Source organism: Malus sylvestris, chromosome 3, assembly GCF_916048215.2.
Source record: "Malus sylvestris chromosome 3, drMalSylv7.2, whole genome shotgun sequence".
NCBI classification, from domain to species: Eukaryota; Viridiplantae; Streptophyta; class Magnoliopsida; order Rosales; family Rosaceae; genus Malus; species Malus sylvestris.
The window spans coordinates 23,424,183-23,439,079 of record NC_062262.1 but is presented as its reverse complement, the minus strand read 5'-3'; the positions used below and the strand labels follow the sequence as shown (position 1 = coordinate 23,439,079).

Sequence of the window (14,897 nt, the reverse complement as noted above, 5' to 3'; positions counted from 1 at the left end):
GCGTTGAGCAGTAGGAGTTTTGGAGCATTTGGCTCGGCATGAGTTGTTCTCTTGCTAGTGTTTGGGAGTAATTTTTGTGTTGATTGTGTTGGTTGGCTTATCATGGCGTTTTCAGAACTTGGCCAAGGTGGAGATTGTTGAATTAGTGGCCAAGTGGCCAACTTTTGATTAAATAAAAGAAAAGAAAAGGTGGACAACATCATTGTGTCCCTTCCTTGTTTTGGGGAGAAAAAAAGGCACCTTGTCTAAAGTCCTGTTTTTTCTTTGGCCCATGTGAAAAGCCACGGGAATGGCTAGGTTATGGATTAGGGGAGCTGCTGCCCTTTTGTTTAAGAGAGCAGAAAAACAGTGAGCAGAAAATAGAGGGCAAACACACAGCAGAAAAGAGGTGCTGCAACCCCCATTTGAAGAGAAGAAAGGAAGGTGATTTTCTTTCTTGGTTAGTTCTCACTCAATCAAAGTTGTATTTGTGTATTAGCTTTGAGCTTCGTATAGAGAAGAAATTATTCATTATATTTCTCTCTATTTGTTTCTTTGGTGTGTGAGAGTTATTGGTTGTATTGGGGTTTTGGGTTGTGAGCTTGCCAACACTTTGTCAACTCTCATTTGGTTGATAGTGGATTATTGGGTGAGCTCCTACTGCTCCGAGGACGTACTCCAGTTACACTGATTGTTGAGGAACCTCGTTAAACTCTTGGTGTCTTTTATATTTTGTTCTTGCATTCCATTTGATATATTTCCTGCGGGTTAGCTTGAGTTGGTTCCAATTGGTTTGGTGCTATCCTAGCACAACAAGGCTTCAGATGGAATCTGATGGCCATGTTTCATAAGGAGGCTACCTCTAATATCTTCAAAATATATCTGCCTGGAAGTGGAATTCCTTCATTTCTCACCTTCATCAGCACTTGATAGTTACGGAAAGTGGTTCAGGTTCGGGTTATCGGATTCGCAAATACATATCAAAACCATTTGGTTAAGTTTAACTTTCATTTCCCTTGAAGCCATTAGTTAATGGAACAGAATATATCGATGTAAAATGTTTAAATAGTTTCGAAGACGGGATCAGGAGGAGAAGGGATTAAGCATATGCTGATTATCGATGACATCTTCTACGTCTGGATCTTCGTATCATATTTGTTATTTACATTGATTTCAAATTACAATTCAAAGGCTACAGCTCCAAGCCATCAAAACTTGGGTACATACATGAAATTACAGTTCTTTTCCGTAGATGGGTTGGTTGCATCGAAAATTCTTCCTGATACCAAGTCCGAAGCGTCAACTGGAGAACAGTTTTACATGAACCACATTGCAAGTTTACCTTCGGCATCTGATATTAACTAGTTTTCCCCGTGCACAAAGCCTTTCCAAAACAAATGCCTTGCTGGTTATGAGATGATACGACACATGCTTCATGTAGCTAACTCCAATTTTCGGTCACGTGGCACAAGATTTGCCTGTGCTCGCGTTGCAGCTTTTCCTGCAAACATATGATTTTACAGTCCTTAAAGGTGATTATTTGTCTTCTACGGCATTCAAGCATCACAAAAACATGGAAATTCATGTGGGCATGCATGCAAGAAAAATGTATGTGTGAGCGTTACAACAGGCTACATCAGAACTGACCTTCCTCTTTTTCTGTTTTTCTGCTGTTAGACCATAGAAGCCTAATTGGAGTGCCTAAAAACCCAGCATCTGAACGGAGTTGCTTCTCCATATAACGCCGGTATGTCTCGGGGAAAAGTTTTGAATCATTGACAAAGAACACAAATGTTGGTGGCCTTATAGCTGCCTGTACATGAAACAAAGTAAATACACAATCTATTGTTATGTTCATAAGAAAATACCGGATATGTTGTTTATGACACGCAATGCAAGTTCAAAAGAACAGATACTACCATAAAGATAGGCACATCATTAATGTTTATTCCAAGAACTTCTCGTAATCTTGTGGACGGTAACATCCAAAGTTTGCATAAACAAGGGTGTCACTTGGGAAGATATGTAATGAACAGGAATGAAAGAGTCCTGCACAAAACAAGTACCTGAGTGCAGTAATAAATGCGGCCTCTTTTGCCACCTCGTGTCCTCGGTGGTGATTTAAAAGCTAGTGCTTCCTGGACCACTTGGTTTACTACAGAAGTACTAAGCCTTCTTGATCTTTCTTTCTCAACTGTGCTAGCAGCATCAATAATCCTAAAGCCACTCCACAAGCCAAAATATCAGCAATATGAAATGAATTCTTGGGGTTTACAAGAAGTTAGCTGAAGAATGCAACTATGATGCAAGTTAAGCTATAAAAGAGATGCTGTTTCAGAACGTACTTATCAACACTCTGACCAGCTATTGCAGTTGAATATACAATAGGTGCCCAGCCAAGGATACGAAGCTTCTCCCTAACATCCTGCTCATAGTATGTCGCAGTCTGCTGGTTTTTATTTGGTATGGTATCCCATTTGTTTACAACTATCAGGCAACCTTTGCCTTCTCTTTCTATCCTCTCAGCAATCTTGCAATCCTAGGAGTTCAATACAGAAGGAAATATAGTTAAAAGAAATTTACTTGTGGAAAGTAAACATCTCATTTCATTGAAATTCCAAGATGCCGTTTAAATTTCAAATTTTATATAGAAGCTATACTTACAAAAATAAAATTAAAATCCTTAAAAATTGAGAAAAGAAAAGCTATTTTCACTCTTGAAGATTTAGAGAAATACAATATGCAAAAGTTTGTTCATCGAAACTTATTTTAAAACCACCGACAAGATAAAACTAGAACAGCCACCAAGAAGGCGCACAAAAAGCTCAAATCAATTCAGGAAAACCGCAACTTCCTTAAGCTCAATAGAAATTCTATTTCCGTTCACATGCATCACATGTGCAAAGTGCTAGGTTGGCATGAATGAAACTGCCTTTCAAATCTGCTAGGACTTGCTAGGGTATGGAGAGGAACGTGATTCCATTTACACAGTATTTTTGTTACAATTACAATACCAGAAAAGATTCAACATATAGCTAAAACATCCATAAAGTTATATCACGATTATTTTGAGAAGTTTGTCCACCTTAACTTGATTTTTTTTTTCAAATTTTGGTTTCGCTTGAATGTGATTAATGCATTGTATTTGTACAAAAAAAGTTTCAAACATTAATCAATATCTGACTTAGTTTGTACTTTTGTAACCATGCGCACATGCGGGCAGGAAACTGTAGGCATGTTCTCAGATATTTACAGAAATGATAACTCAAGAAGAATGGACAAAGTACCTGTTCTGTGATACAAGCCAGGGCCTCAATGACAAGAGCCACAACATCAGAACGACGAATGGCACGAAATGCTCGATTTACTGATAAAGCCTCTGTCATGCTACCTGATGAAGCAACGACGGCTCTTCTTCTGATTCCAGCAGTATCAATTAGTTTGAATTTCTGCAAGATAAGAAAAAAAAAATGTTGCAATTATAAGTATCCAAGTAAATTTGAATATCAATAATGGATTGTCTTAACATCAAGAGGGAATCAGAAAGAAAGTAAAATAGAATAATATAATAGATAATTGCTCTGACAGTTGTCCGCTAAGATTTCAAGCATGTGAACCAAAATAGCTTTAGGATCCTACTTAGGAGTGCATATAAGTTGATCCGAACCAAGCTATTACTTGTTTGAGCTCGGCTTGGTATGTTGATAACAGAGCTGTACCTACACTTGAGCTTGCTTAAACAGGCTCAAAATTGGCCTTGATGCAACTCCTCGGATCAAGATGCAGAATCAATAGACAGAAGGAGAAGATGGAGAGAAAGAGAAGAAGACAAAGGGAAGGGGAAAACAGATAAGAAAGAGAAGTTAAAAGAGAGGCAAATAGGATTTCGATATATTTGTCGGCAAAGAATTAATTTCTAGACTGCCTATTGTTAGAATAATTTCCATGTGTCAATACCAAACAGAATGAAAATCCAGCATAACAGCACACACCAACAGGCAGAGGAAAATAAACGAACAAGCTTTAGCTATCTGAGATTGAACAACTCGAAAGTGGCAAGGCTCTTTTGTAGACCCAATTCCATGATTCAGTCAACAAAATCAATACATGAATTCAGTAAAAGAAGAATAATGCAATTCAAGTAAATGAACAGCTTATGCTAGAGATCAGATTCATGGTTCAGTGTCGACATACAAGTATGCAGTCAAAGTTTTGCAAATCATTGATTTCAGTACAAAGTCTCTTGACATTCCTAGGCAGAAATCCAAAAAGGAAACTTATATATAACGTCAGTTAATAAGGAGATAAATAATGGTATTAAAATCACCGAATCTGAAGTGTTATTTGCTGATTCTTCAGTTTCAGATTAGTTATGTTACATAATAGATTTTTGTAATAACTGTCAACAATAGGCGGTATAGTAGAATGTAAATTGTAAACCAATCAAACCTGTCCATCTGGTCCAGTAAATTCCATATCAATAGCATCACGGGTTGTTCCACTGACTGGGCTAACAATTGTCCTGTCCTCTCCAACCAATGCATTCAAAATGCTACTTTTACCAACATTTGGTCGGCCAACAATTGCAATTGCAGGAACATACTCTTCCTGTTCAGCAAAATCCTCCGGGTCCTATATAGAAGCATAATAAACTAAATCATAAAGAAATGAAAATATTCATAGAACAAGGCAAGAAATGCATCTTTGGGCTTAATAGATGACGAAAAGCACCAAAAATTTCAAGTAAATAATAAGAAGCATGAAAAGATTCTACTATTGAAACTGAAAAGTTCACTAACAAGCTCAAAGTACTCTGAAAAGTGAGTAATATGTGGCACAGTTAAGCCAAAGCCAATTGCCAATTGAAATTCAATATTCAACAAAAGACAGTCAAACTTAATTATTAATATACCCACATTAAAATTTCTGTGATCACTGATTACAAACCTCATTCTTTTTCAGCCCTGAACACACAAGATCAAGAAGCTCTCCAGTTCCAGTTCCAGATATAGCAGATATAGGAAGTGGTGAAAACCTGGTCAACCAACCAAAAACCGTACCTTTCATAAATTAATATTAGTATCCTATTGTGTCCGCTAGAGAATTGAAATGTGCCTGAGTTTTTTTTATCGGAACAATAAAAATTTATCCTAGCATTAGTTCTTGTATTTTCTTATCAAGACGGTTCAATATTCACATGCCTAATTATAAACAAACAGATTGGTACGGTTTGAAACTTGCGAGATAAGTCAAATTTTCCTTTTGATTATCAGATTATTTACCCTTTTTCTTGAGTCTTTAGTGTCTTGTCCAAGTTGGTAATAAAGCAGGGCTAAATTGAAACATTTACAAGACTATATCGGTGAAAAGTGTATCAGACATAACAAAAAAAAAGTATTTAAACCCAGAATGATGCTATCATGCATCACCTAAGCACAACCCTGCACCTATAATCCACACCCCAGGTGTTGTAAGAAAGAAATAGAGAAATTTACTATCCAATCCTACGTTATTATGTATTGAAGAAAAACCAAGGTACCCTGAAGACATTACTATTTATCAGTTTTACTTTTTACAAGAAAATAAAAACATTTAACCAGAACCCTTTTCTCAAAATTTAGTAAAGTAACATACGTGAACAAAATGGACAAGAGTTTAGCTTACCCCAATGACCAAAATTCTGATGCTTGCATGATCCCTTTACGTGGAGATTCACACTTGTTAACTGCAAGAATGATGTACTTATCTGAGAAGTTTTTACGTAGCCAATCTGAAATTTCCTCATCTGCTGCAGTTAGACCTGCCTGTTTAACACTGTCAATACCATGTACTAAAATCTTTACTATTATAAACCCAATATTCACCAAAGTATGTTTTAATTTAAAAACCTTCAAAAGTTCAAATAGGAATAACAGTACAAGTAGCATGATGGGAAAATCTATCATAATCAGAATGACATAACTCAAGCAAAACCACATTGCATTCAACTCAAAGTCCCACCAATCAAATGAATGACACTTAAAAGAAATTTGAAAGTCTTTCACAAAGATCGCCAAAACCAAGCTATTTAATGACATCCAAAAGTCAAGTCTTGAAAGAAAAAAATGTCAATTCACTTCCTCCACCTTATTATCGTAAACCTGTATCATGTGTATATTTTATACTATTGTACAATTTCTATGATCAACTTTATTCAGTATATTAAAATTTACTTGTTAACTTTTAAAAAGTTTTCAGACCAGTATCACTGGCCAATGCTTGAATATGATTATATTTAGAATTTCAAAGGAATTTAAGGTTATATTCCTTTTCAACACAAAGAAGCTGAAAGTCAAAACTAAAAGGCACATTGCAGTTGTCCTGCATATATTTACCAAAAACTGTACCTGGCCATCAACGAGGAATATAATGACAGATGATTCTTCAACAGCTGCAGTAGCTTGTTTCTCTATCATTGAGGGCATCCTAGCAACAGCTGCCTCCCTTGAGGCAAGTGGGATTCCATCCATACCAATGGTTGTTGAAATAGCTAATTCTTCCATGACATTAGCCTGGGACTTTGAAACTGTAAGTACACCACCAGTATCCACCACCATAAATTCATGGTCACCCCAAAAGGATCTACCATACAGGCGATCCCTAGTAACCCCTGGCTCATCCACTACAATTGCCTTGTTCCCCTGAGATACATAACAAATATAGAAATAGGAAAAGGAAAGCAAAAGGGAAGTCAATTTATAGAGGTACAAGCATAGATATAGTTGCATCTGGAAGCTTGAAATTGTTAATTGTATAAAAGTATTGATGATGACTAGAAAATGAAAGGGCAGATTCTGGTTAAGTACCGAGACAAGACGATTAAATAATGCTGATTTGCCAACATTCGGTCTTCCAACAATTGCAACCCTTGGAAGAAGATGGTCAGGGATCTGTAATTGAAATTTGAATGGTTTAGAGACTTATATTTTTTTCCTTCATTCCAACACAATGACTCCCCAACTTACACCATTGGAAAATAATATTTGATTTGATCCTATAATCAACAGTATACTTGGAATATAAAAAGAAAAATATAATAAAGTTCTCCAGACGTATAAGATAAACAGAACTGAGGCCATATGCAAAGTCTCACTCCAAAAAATTGCTCATGAAACTATTTGCGAAAAACGATTAATCAAAACAATGGCTGAAGTAATTTTTTGAAGTCCCACCTACTTATGATCCTTCAAGTGAAGTATATTCATTTTTATCAATTCCTAAGATAAAGGGCCTACGGTCCTAAGTGCTGGAAACATGGTAACCACTGTAACGTGAAGATCTTGAACTCATTTAAACTAGCTTGGTCATGCCTGGAGACCTCGGGCACCGTACATCTGTTGCAAGTTTCAACTAACTTCTTACAGTTTATGGTTCTGATATCTCATTCTTAATAGCAGCTCGAATATGCTGTATGGTTCTGACATCTCAATCTTAATAACACCAAAATTTTAGAAGGATACCGGTAATACCATTATCCGTGAGCATCAACCAAACATAAACTCTCATTAGTTTCTTCTGAATAAATAAATAATGAAATAACCATGAGAAGATACTCACAGTTTTAACTGTACTCTTCTGATTCCTCTGCTTTCGACCAACTTTTTCTTGGTCATCTTTGTCATCTTCTGAAACCATCAAGACACATTAGAAACTTACCCATCAATTATCCCAAACTAAACGAGAAAATTCCACCAAAACCCAAGTTCACTATTTTGTCAAAGTTTAAAGGAGTAAAATTCTTAATGAAAATCTTTTTAAAATAAATATTTTGACACCCACTACTTAAAGCAGAAATTTTGGGAAAAATTCAGCAGCTTCCGGAATAACTCGATCGAATTACGAATTGGGGTTTGCATATGCAATCAAATTATGAACTGGGTTTTTCCATTCACAAGAAAAAACACACCAATTCTGAGTTGGGTGGACAAAGAGGAAGAGAACTCTTCAACTAAGTATCGAGCGTCTTCTTCCAGGTCGTCGACGTCGGCCGTCAATAACTCGCCGCCGCCGCCGTCGGACTCGTCAACGAGCTCCTCCTCCTCTTCGCCATCGCCTTCTTGTTGTTGTTGGTCATCTGCTGTGGAGGAGATATTGAATTCGTTGGCAGGGAGGCGGGAAACGAAGCAAGGAAGAGTGTGAAGAGAAGTGTGGAGAGAAAGGGAAGGAGTGCGGAGATCGCGAGAGAAATATTTGGGAATTGGAAATGGGGAAGAGAGGAGAGAGAGAGTTTTGGAGAGAGAGGGAGAAGTGGTGGTTCCTCTGTAGCACAAGAGCTCCGAGGGGGCTGCCATTTTTTTGTGTGAGACTGCGTATTCGGGGTTTGGCGGGTGGGAGGTTTATCCAATTCCATTTTGGGGTTTATGCTTATTTTATAAATTGTTAAATACAATTAATCATTAGCCAAATAGGAGTTTTAACTTAAAATTGTTGTAAAATTGATGGTGTGTGCAATGGAATAAATAAACAAGGCATAAAATTTACGAGGTTCCTCTACAGTCACCGTGACTGGAGTACGTCCTCGGGCCAGTAGTTATGCTTTCATTTATAATTTGAAATAATAAGATTACAAAGATAACTCTCTATTTTCTCATTTGTTTTTCCTCTCTCTGCCATGAGCCTTCTGGCTTCTCTCTTCCGTTCTTTTTCTTCTCTTTATTCTCTTGGTATCTCCTTTGATTTATAGGCAAAGCAAGAGCACCAAAAGCAAGCAGTGGCAGCTCCTAGTGGAAGGACATGTAGAGTAGAATGAGTGGGATGTAGTGGGTTGGCCATCCACACATTGAATGGCTCATAATATTATAACACTCCTCCTTAGAAGGCCATAAGTCTTCGATTGACTCGTTAAAACCTTGATCTATTTTTGGATGCTCCCCCTGACGAGTAGTAACACATCTGTTGTACTTGTTGACTTTCCACATGCTATTTCTTGAACTGGGCTGGAGGGCTTTCTGCTAGACTTGCATCAAAGGTTTGAATTTACTCCTTTTATTTGGAGCGGAATTTGATTCAAGGTTGGTGGACACTTGATCTTGAATCGGACTTGTGATTTCTTCAAGGACCTTTGAAGCTTGATTTTGAATGAAATTGGACTATGAGGAGCTTCGCGTGGCAAGTGATCTTCGGCTTTGTCGGGGATGAATCAGCACGTGTTTGTTGCGCTTGTCTCCACATGTTTCAATGTATCATTTTTACTTGCCTTATCTGTTCTCCTTGCATAAGTGGTATTTTCCCCGGTTTTCTCCCATGCATGTGTGGCATCTTCTCTTGTAGTATTTGTCCCTTGATGCAGGAGTGGAATGCAACCCTTGCATTTGGATGGTTCATCACTTCTTGGTGACTAGAGATCCAGCTCCATCAACAGTTGAAGATGACTACTCGAGAGCAATACTAGGTAAGCAATCAGGAAAGTTTTCAGGCAATCGGTTCCTTACCGGAAGGTTGATTGCAGGTTCTGACTGATTGCTTTTTTTATCCTTGTCTTGCAGGTAAGAACAAGGACAAAGGAAATGACAGGGAGAGTGCATGATATGAGATACTCTTGCTCTCGTCCTTGATGATATGAGGTACTATTGCTTTGGTATGACTTGTTTTGAAAATGTATTCTCGGAGAGAAAGAATACTGAGTATGTTGAGAGGATTGGTTGCAGATGCATTTTCGGAGCGAGGGAAGAGTTTAGATACTTTTGCAGGTCTTTCTTGTTATGGAAGATAGAGGTCGACATATATAGGAATTTCTCTATAGCAGGTAGTGGTGTGGATGTGGCTTTGTCATCCACACTTGTCAGCAATAGTGTTGTAGTTGGAATAGTAAGATTTATGCGTTTTCAACTTTGTTAGAGATCTTTGACAAAGTTGCATGCGATATCTAAAAAAGTTGAGATTGCGTCTGAAAAATGCCAACGAACTTTATTTAGGAAAATCTGGCTTTTGAAATTCAGAAAGTTGTGCCTTTTCGATCTCTGAACAAGTAGCTCTGTTGCCTCTTCTTTTATAGAGGTATTGATTGTATTCAAATTTGCACACTTTGAAGATTTCCCACTTGTGAAAATTGTCTTTGGTGTATTTGTGAGATTTCATTATATCCAACATTTTTCTTTCATCAATTTCTAAAAATAGCTTGCCTATCTAACATTTGCTTAGAATTAAGTCTTAGGACTAATACAGGTGAGCCGCATCAGGATAATATATGGCGCCCGTCTTTCTTATCTTCAAATGGTCCTCTTACGGTTGTGGACTCCGTGATGAAGAATGACCTAACCGCTACAGTGGTAGCTAGGAATATTCTCACTCCCAAGGATAATAGAATCCTTTCAAACCGGTCTGATGAGTCGGCAGTTCAAGACTCCTTGGCTCTCAATATTTAGTATGCGGGCTTTGTTTCTAATATGGGCTAACGTCTACTTGCTCAAACTCACCAAGTTGAATCATAGATGGCTGAGATGGTAAGTCTTAAACAAGAGATTAGATGGCTCAAGCACGAAAATAGAGTGTTACACATGCTTGCAAATAATTACTCGACGAACATGAAAAGAAAGCTCGACCAGCTACTGGAATTCGAAGGTCTGTCTCAAAATGACAATCAAGGGTTCAAGTCTTTATTCCAAAGACACCCATTGTCTCAACTGTCTAGAATTTCACCAAGTACTAAGGCTCCAAATAATTAACCTCATGTGCCTCCCCCTTCTGGGGTACTTCCGAGTACTGAGGCTTTACATGAGCAACCTTTGTGAAGGTTCCCTCCTGTTTGTTCATTTTAACTCATGTGTATATACATGTCTATAATTTCTCGGAGATATTAATAGATAAGCTTTATTTCATTCAATGTATTGTGTCAAATACAATAAAGTATATACTTCACCAAGATGTGGTACTTTTGGACCAAATATCAATTCAACTTTTCCCTCACGAGGATGAATGATTTTTCTTAGTGTCTAAATATTTATAACCACTTAAGTGTTCAACTCATGATCTTCAATCCATATGATTCTTTAATATCATAAACATCATGGATAAGATTCATGTTGGCATATTGTTCGATCTGCAATTCGAGACAATATTTCTCTCAACACTTTATAATCTTTCTAGACTCTTCAGGAGTCCTAATTTAATGTCATCGACTCTTCAGGAGTTCTAATTTAATGTTATTGACTCTTGCAAGAGATTTTAGTATGTTGCAACAATATTATAATGATAGTACTCACTAAGGTAATTTATACCATGCATTGGTATTGAGTACATAATTCATGCTTTACCCTTCCGGGGCTTACTTTAAGCAATTTGAAACATTCATAGATTTTCTACACTTCATGACACATTTTCCTTTGGAATATATATAGAGCAATTTGCTCTCATGTATACTTGAGGGATTTACTTATGGAGATATGATGTGGGCGACTCACAACCCTTCGTATATAATTCTCCATTCATATGAACTCGTTTACAAGAGTATAATTTCAGGTTTCAATTAGTAACCTTGTGTCATATCATGTGAGTGTATTTCACTATATTACAAATGCCCATATGTAACCTTCTAGGTTCAACATCTTTTGGCTATTTGTATTGTATTCAAGTATATAGGTATATTTTTCAACGTTCTTACAAAATTGTAATGGAATTGCCTTTCTCCATCTTTGGCCAATAATTTTTCCTTTCACAAAAAAAAAAAAGAATGAGACTCAATATCAACACAGCTCATTTGATGAATTTAGTAGCTATTTGTAAAAACCAAAATTATCATTGGTTATCATCAATCCGTGATCCCATATTCTCATGTGCATTCGCATGCATAAAAACTTTACATTTCTTTGGATATCCATTGCCTCTTCAAGGGCATTATACTATCTCTCCCATGATACTCATAATTTAGAGAATGTGGATCATAACCTCCTCTGAAGCGTTATAGAGCTTGAATTTTAATCTCCACTTTTGGGGGTTGAGTCATTTGGAACTTATACGTCTATCATGCTTGATGCATGAGACATCAACATTCCCATGTCCGCAGATTGTCCTTTCTGGGACGTGTATCCATGCGGTGACTGTCATACTTTTGACATGCAACAATTATGCTTCGGAAATGCAATAATTCAGTAGTGCCACATTCTTCTTCTTTCGAATGACTGAACATTTTGAGTCTGAGAGTTTGCCACGCTTCAGGAGTGCAACAGATAATTCATTTATTGCCTCATTTTTTTGTACAACAGGGACATCAATTTTGTAGGCACATTTGTAGCAAGTATATGTGATGTTATCATTTTCGTTGCATCATTAAATGCATTTGGCATTTGACTTGCATATCATTGCATCATTAATCATTCTCACTTCATTTTTATATTGATTGCTTCATGAATCAAAATAAGACAAATTCTCTTCATTCTTCTGGAACGGTCTTTTCTCATCATTATTCTAGAATGATATTTTCTCATCGTTCTTCTGGAATGAAGTTATTTTCTCCCCCTAATGGCAGGAAAACTGTCTTATTAAAATCATAGTCCGTAAATCATGCGGTAAATATATCCCTAGTCAAGGGTTCCAAATATTGAATGATAGATGGTGAATCAAATCCAATATAAATTTCTAGTTTGTATCGATGACTTATTTTAGTACGTTATGACAGTGCAATAGGCACATAGATAATATAACCAAAAACTCGTAAATGTGTAATGTTTGGCTGGTGCCTAAACATGAGTTGTACTGAGAAATATTGATGGTTGGCAACTGGTCTCAATTGAACTTAATAATGAATTATGTAAAATGGTATGTCCCCATCTTGCAATTTCTTTTTCATGAGTAAGGCGCGATAATCAATTTCATTTGCTTAATAAATGCTTCTGCTAAATTATTTTGAGTATGAACATGAGGAACATGGTGTTCAACATCAATGCCCAATGACATGCAATAATCATCAAAACTTTGAAATGTAAACTCTCCAGTATATATGCATTATATCATCATTTACATAAATCAAGGAACTTCTGGTTCTTATTTAATAGCCTATAAATTGGGATTCTCATGGCCTTTATTACAATTAAGTTGTGGCAACTAAAGGTACTCATCAAGGAACTTCATGTCCAATCTTGAGGATTTAGGGACTTCATTCTTGATCTTTTTGCATGATGGAACTTTAGGTCTAATCATTTTATGTGATGAGGATCAAGAAACTTCAGGTTCTGATCGGATCAAGAAATTTTGGGTCTAGTATGTACTCATCGTAACAAAAGGAAGTACAATAAATAAATTAAAGCAATAGGCGGCAATTCCAGCCATGGTAAATAAATTGCTTTTAAGTAAATAAAGCTTGTGATAAGGGCTTTGATTTAGCACCATTCACATAAATATCAAAGCTTTAAAGCAAAGGGTAATAATTCTACCCACTGTAAATAAACAGAACTTGTGATAGGGCTTTAAACCAACATCATGCACATAAATATGCCAAAACAGAAAATGCAATAATTAAATCCTCATCTTTTGCTTTTTCCTTTTCTTGGTCTGCCACTTCTTTTGTTTGATTCCTTTTATTTTTATTTTTATTTCACATTTTTGAAGTCATTTTGGTTACTTAGGAAATAATAGTAACAATAAGTTTCAATTGGTGTCCCTCCTCCGTGAGTTTCGAAAGAGTCGAAAAGGTTCCCATAAGTTTTGGAGTCAAGAGTTTTTGCAGTTTATGAGAAGATCAAACCGTTAGATTTAGCTCAAATTTTAATATGATATGGACAAGAGGATAATGAACAACTTTTGTGAAGCAACAATTTTGATCTGAGCTACCGAAATGGAGTTTTGGTACTCATAAGGTGTCTGTCCAATTTTCTGCGGAAATTGGAAACTGGTTTGGTATTTTAGCCATCTGCAATGATCGCACCGTTGGAATTTTCTGCAAATTTGATATGTTGTAGGTATTGGGCAGACGAACAACTTTGAAGAAGAAAGTATTTCAATCCGGTGTCTGCTAGTTGGAGTTCCGAGGCTGTGTACATGGCTGTCAGATTATCTACGAATTTTGAATCTATACTCTTTTGCTTCTGCAGAGGATGATATACAGTCATACAACAACATATATATATTTACTTCAGGAAAATCAGTAGTACAAAGATTTTAACATGAAATGAAAAGATTTTCTTATCTGTGAGATTCCAGGCGACAGATGTGAACATGATTTGTGGCGTTGTGCTTCTAGTGGAAGGACATGTAGAGTGGAATGAGTGGAATGAGTGGGATGTAGTGGGTTGGCCATCCACACATTAAATGGCTCATAATATTATAACAAAAATTTATTTTTAGAACATATTTTTTTGGGGTCTTTTGATATGGGTCCAATTTTATAAGCTTGTTCTGATATGGGTCCAATGTATTATATAGTCATAGGTGATGACTAATAAGTCGAGCAATCATCCACATTAGCAATTAAAGTGTTCATACTTTGAAATCAAATTACATCAATTGCCATTGAATGTTTTATTAGGACTCTTTCAGAAATTAACTTGAACTTTAAATTACAAATCATGGTTTCTACAACCCTAACCCACTCCTGTTTTGAATATTCCTTGCGATTCTTGCGGATTAGCATCCAAATTTGAATTTCGAATTCGTATGAAGCTATTAGAACTAAAGGAACATCTCTGCAGATGACGAAGGCAAACATGACAAATATCTGGTTTGGGTTTTTCTGGTATTTGCTACATGGATAATAGGTATGGCACATCCCCACGAGATTTCAAATACATGATGCGCGCGCTTTATATGCGATTGTGTTATATAAGAATTGCTCCATTGGCTTTTGACATTGATTGTGTGTTCAGGAGCTTTTGACATTACCAAGATGGAGGACTGCACCATAATTGTTGAAAACGAGAATCATGTAAAAATACATGTTTCTGATAAAA

The 14,897-nt window shown here is 36.6% G+C and overlaps 1 protein-coding gene across 1 annotated transcript; it reads right to left on the bottom strand.

Annotated features, from left to right (window-relative positions):
* Positions 1–1,065: 1,065 nt before the first annotated feature.
* On the bottom strand, positions 1,066–8,354 carry LOC126615350 (uncharacterized). Its single transcript, XM_050283171.1, has 12 exons — positions 7,925–8,354; positions 7,576–7,643; positions 6,825–6,908; positions 6,366–6,659; positions 5,644–5,783; positions 4,927–5,014; positions 4,429–4,611; positions 3,267–3,428; positions 2,325–2,518; positions 2,046–2,196; positions 1,627–1,792; positions 1,066–1,480 (listed from the first exon to the last, which is right to left on the bottom strand). Exons 1-12 carry the CDS (start codon positions 8,307–8,309, stop codon positions 1,413–1,415), a joined length of 1,983 nt encoding a protein of 660 aa, XP_050139128.1. The 5' UTR covers positions 8,310–8,354; the 3' UTR covers positions 1,066–1,412.
* Between the last annotated feature and the right edge of the window lie 6,543 nt (positions 8,355–14,897).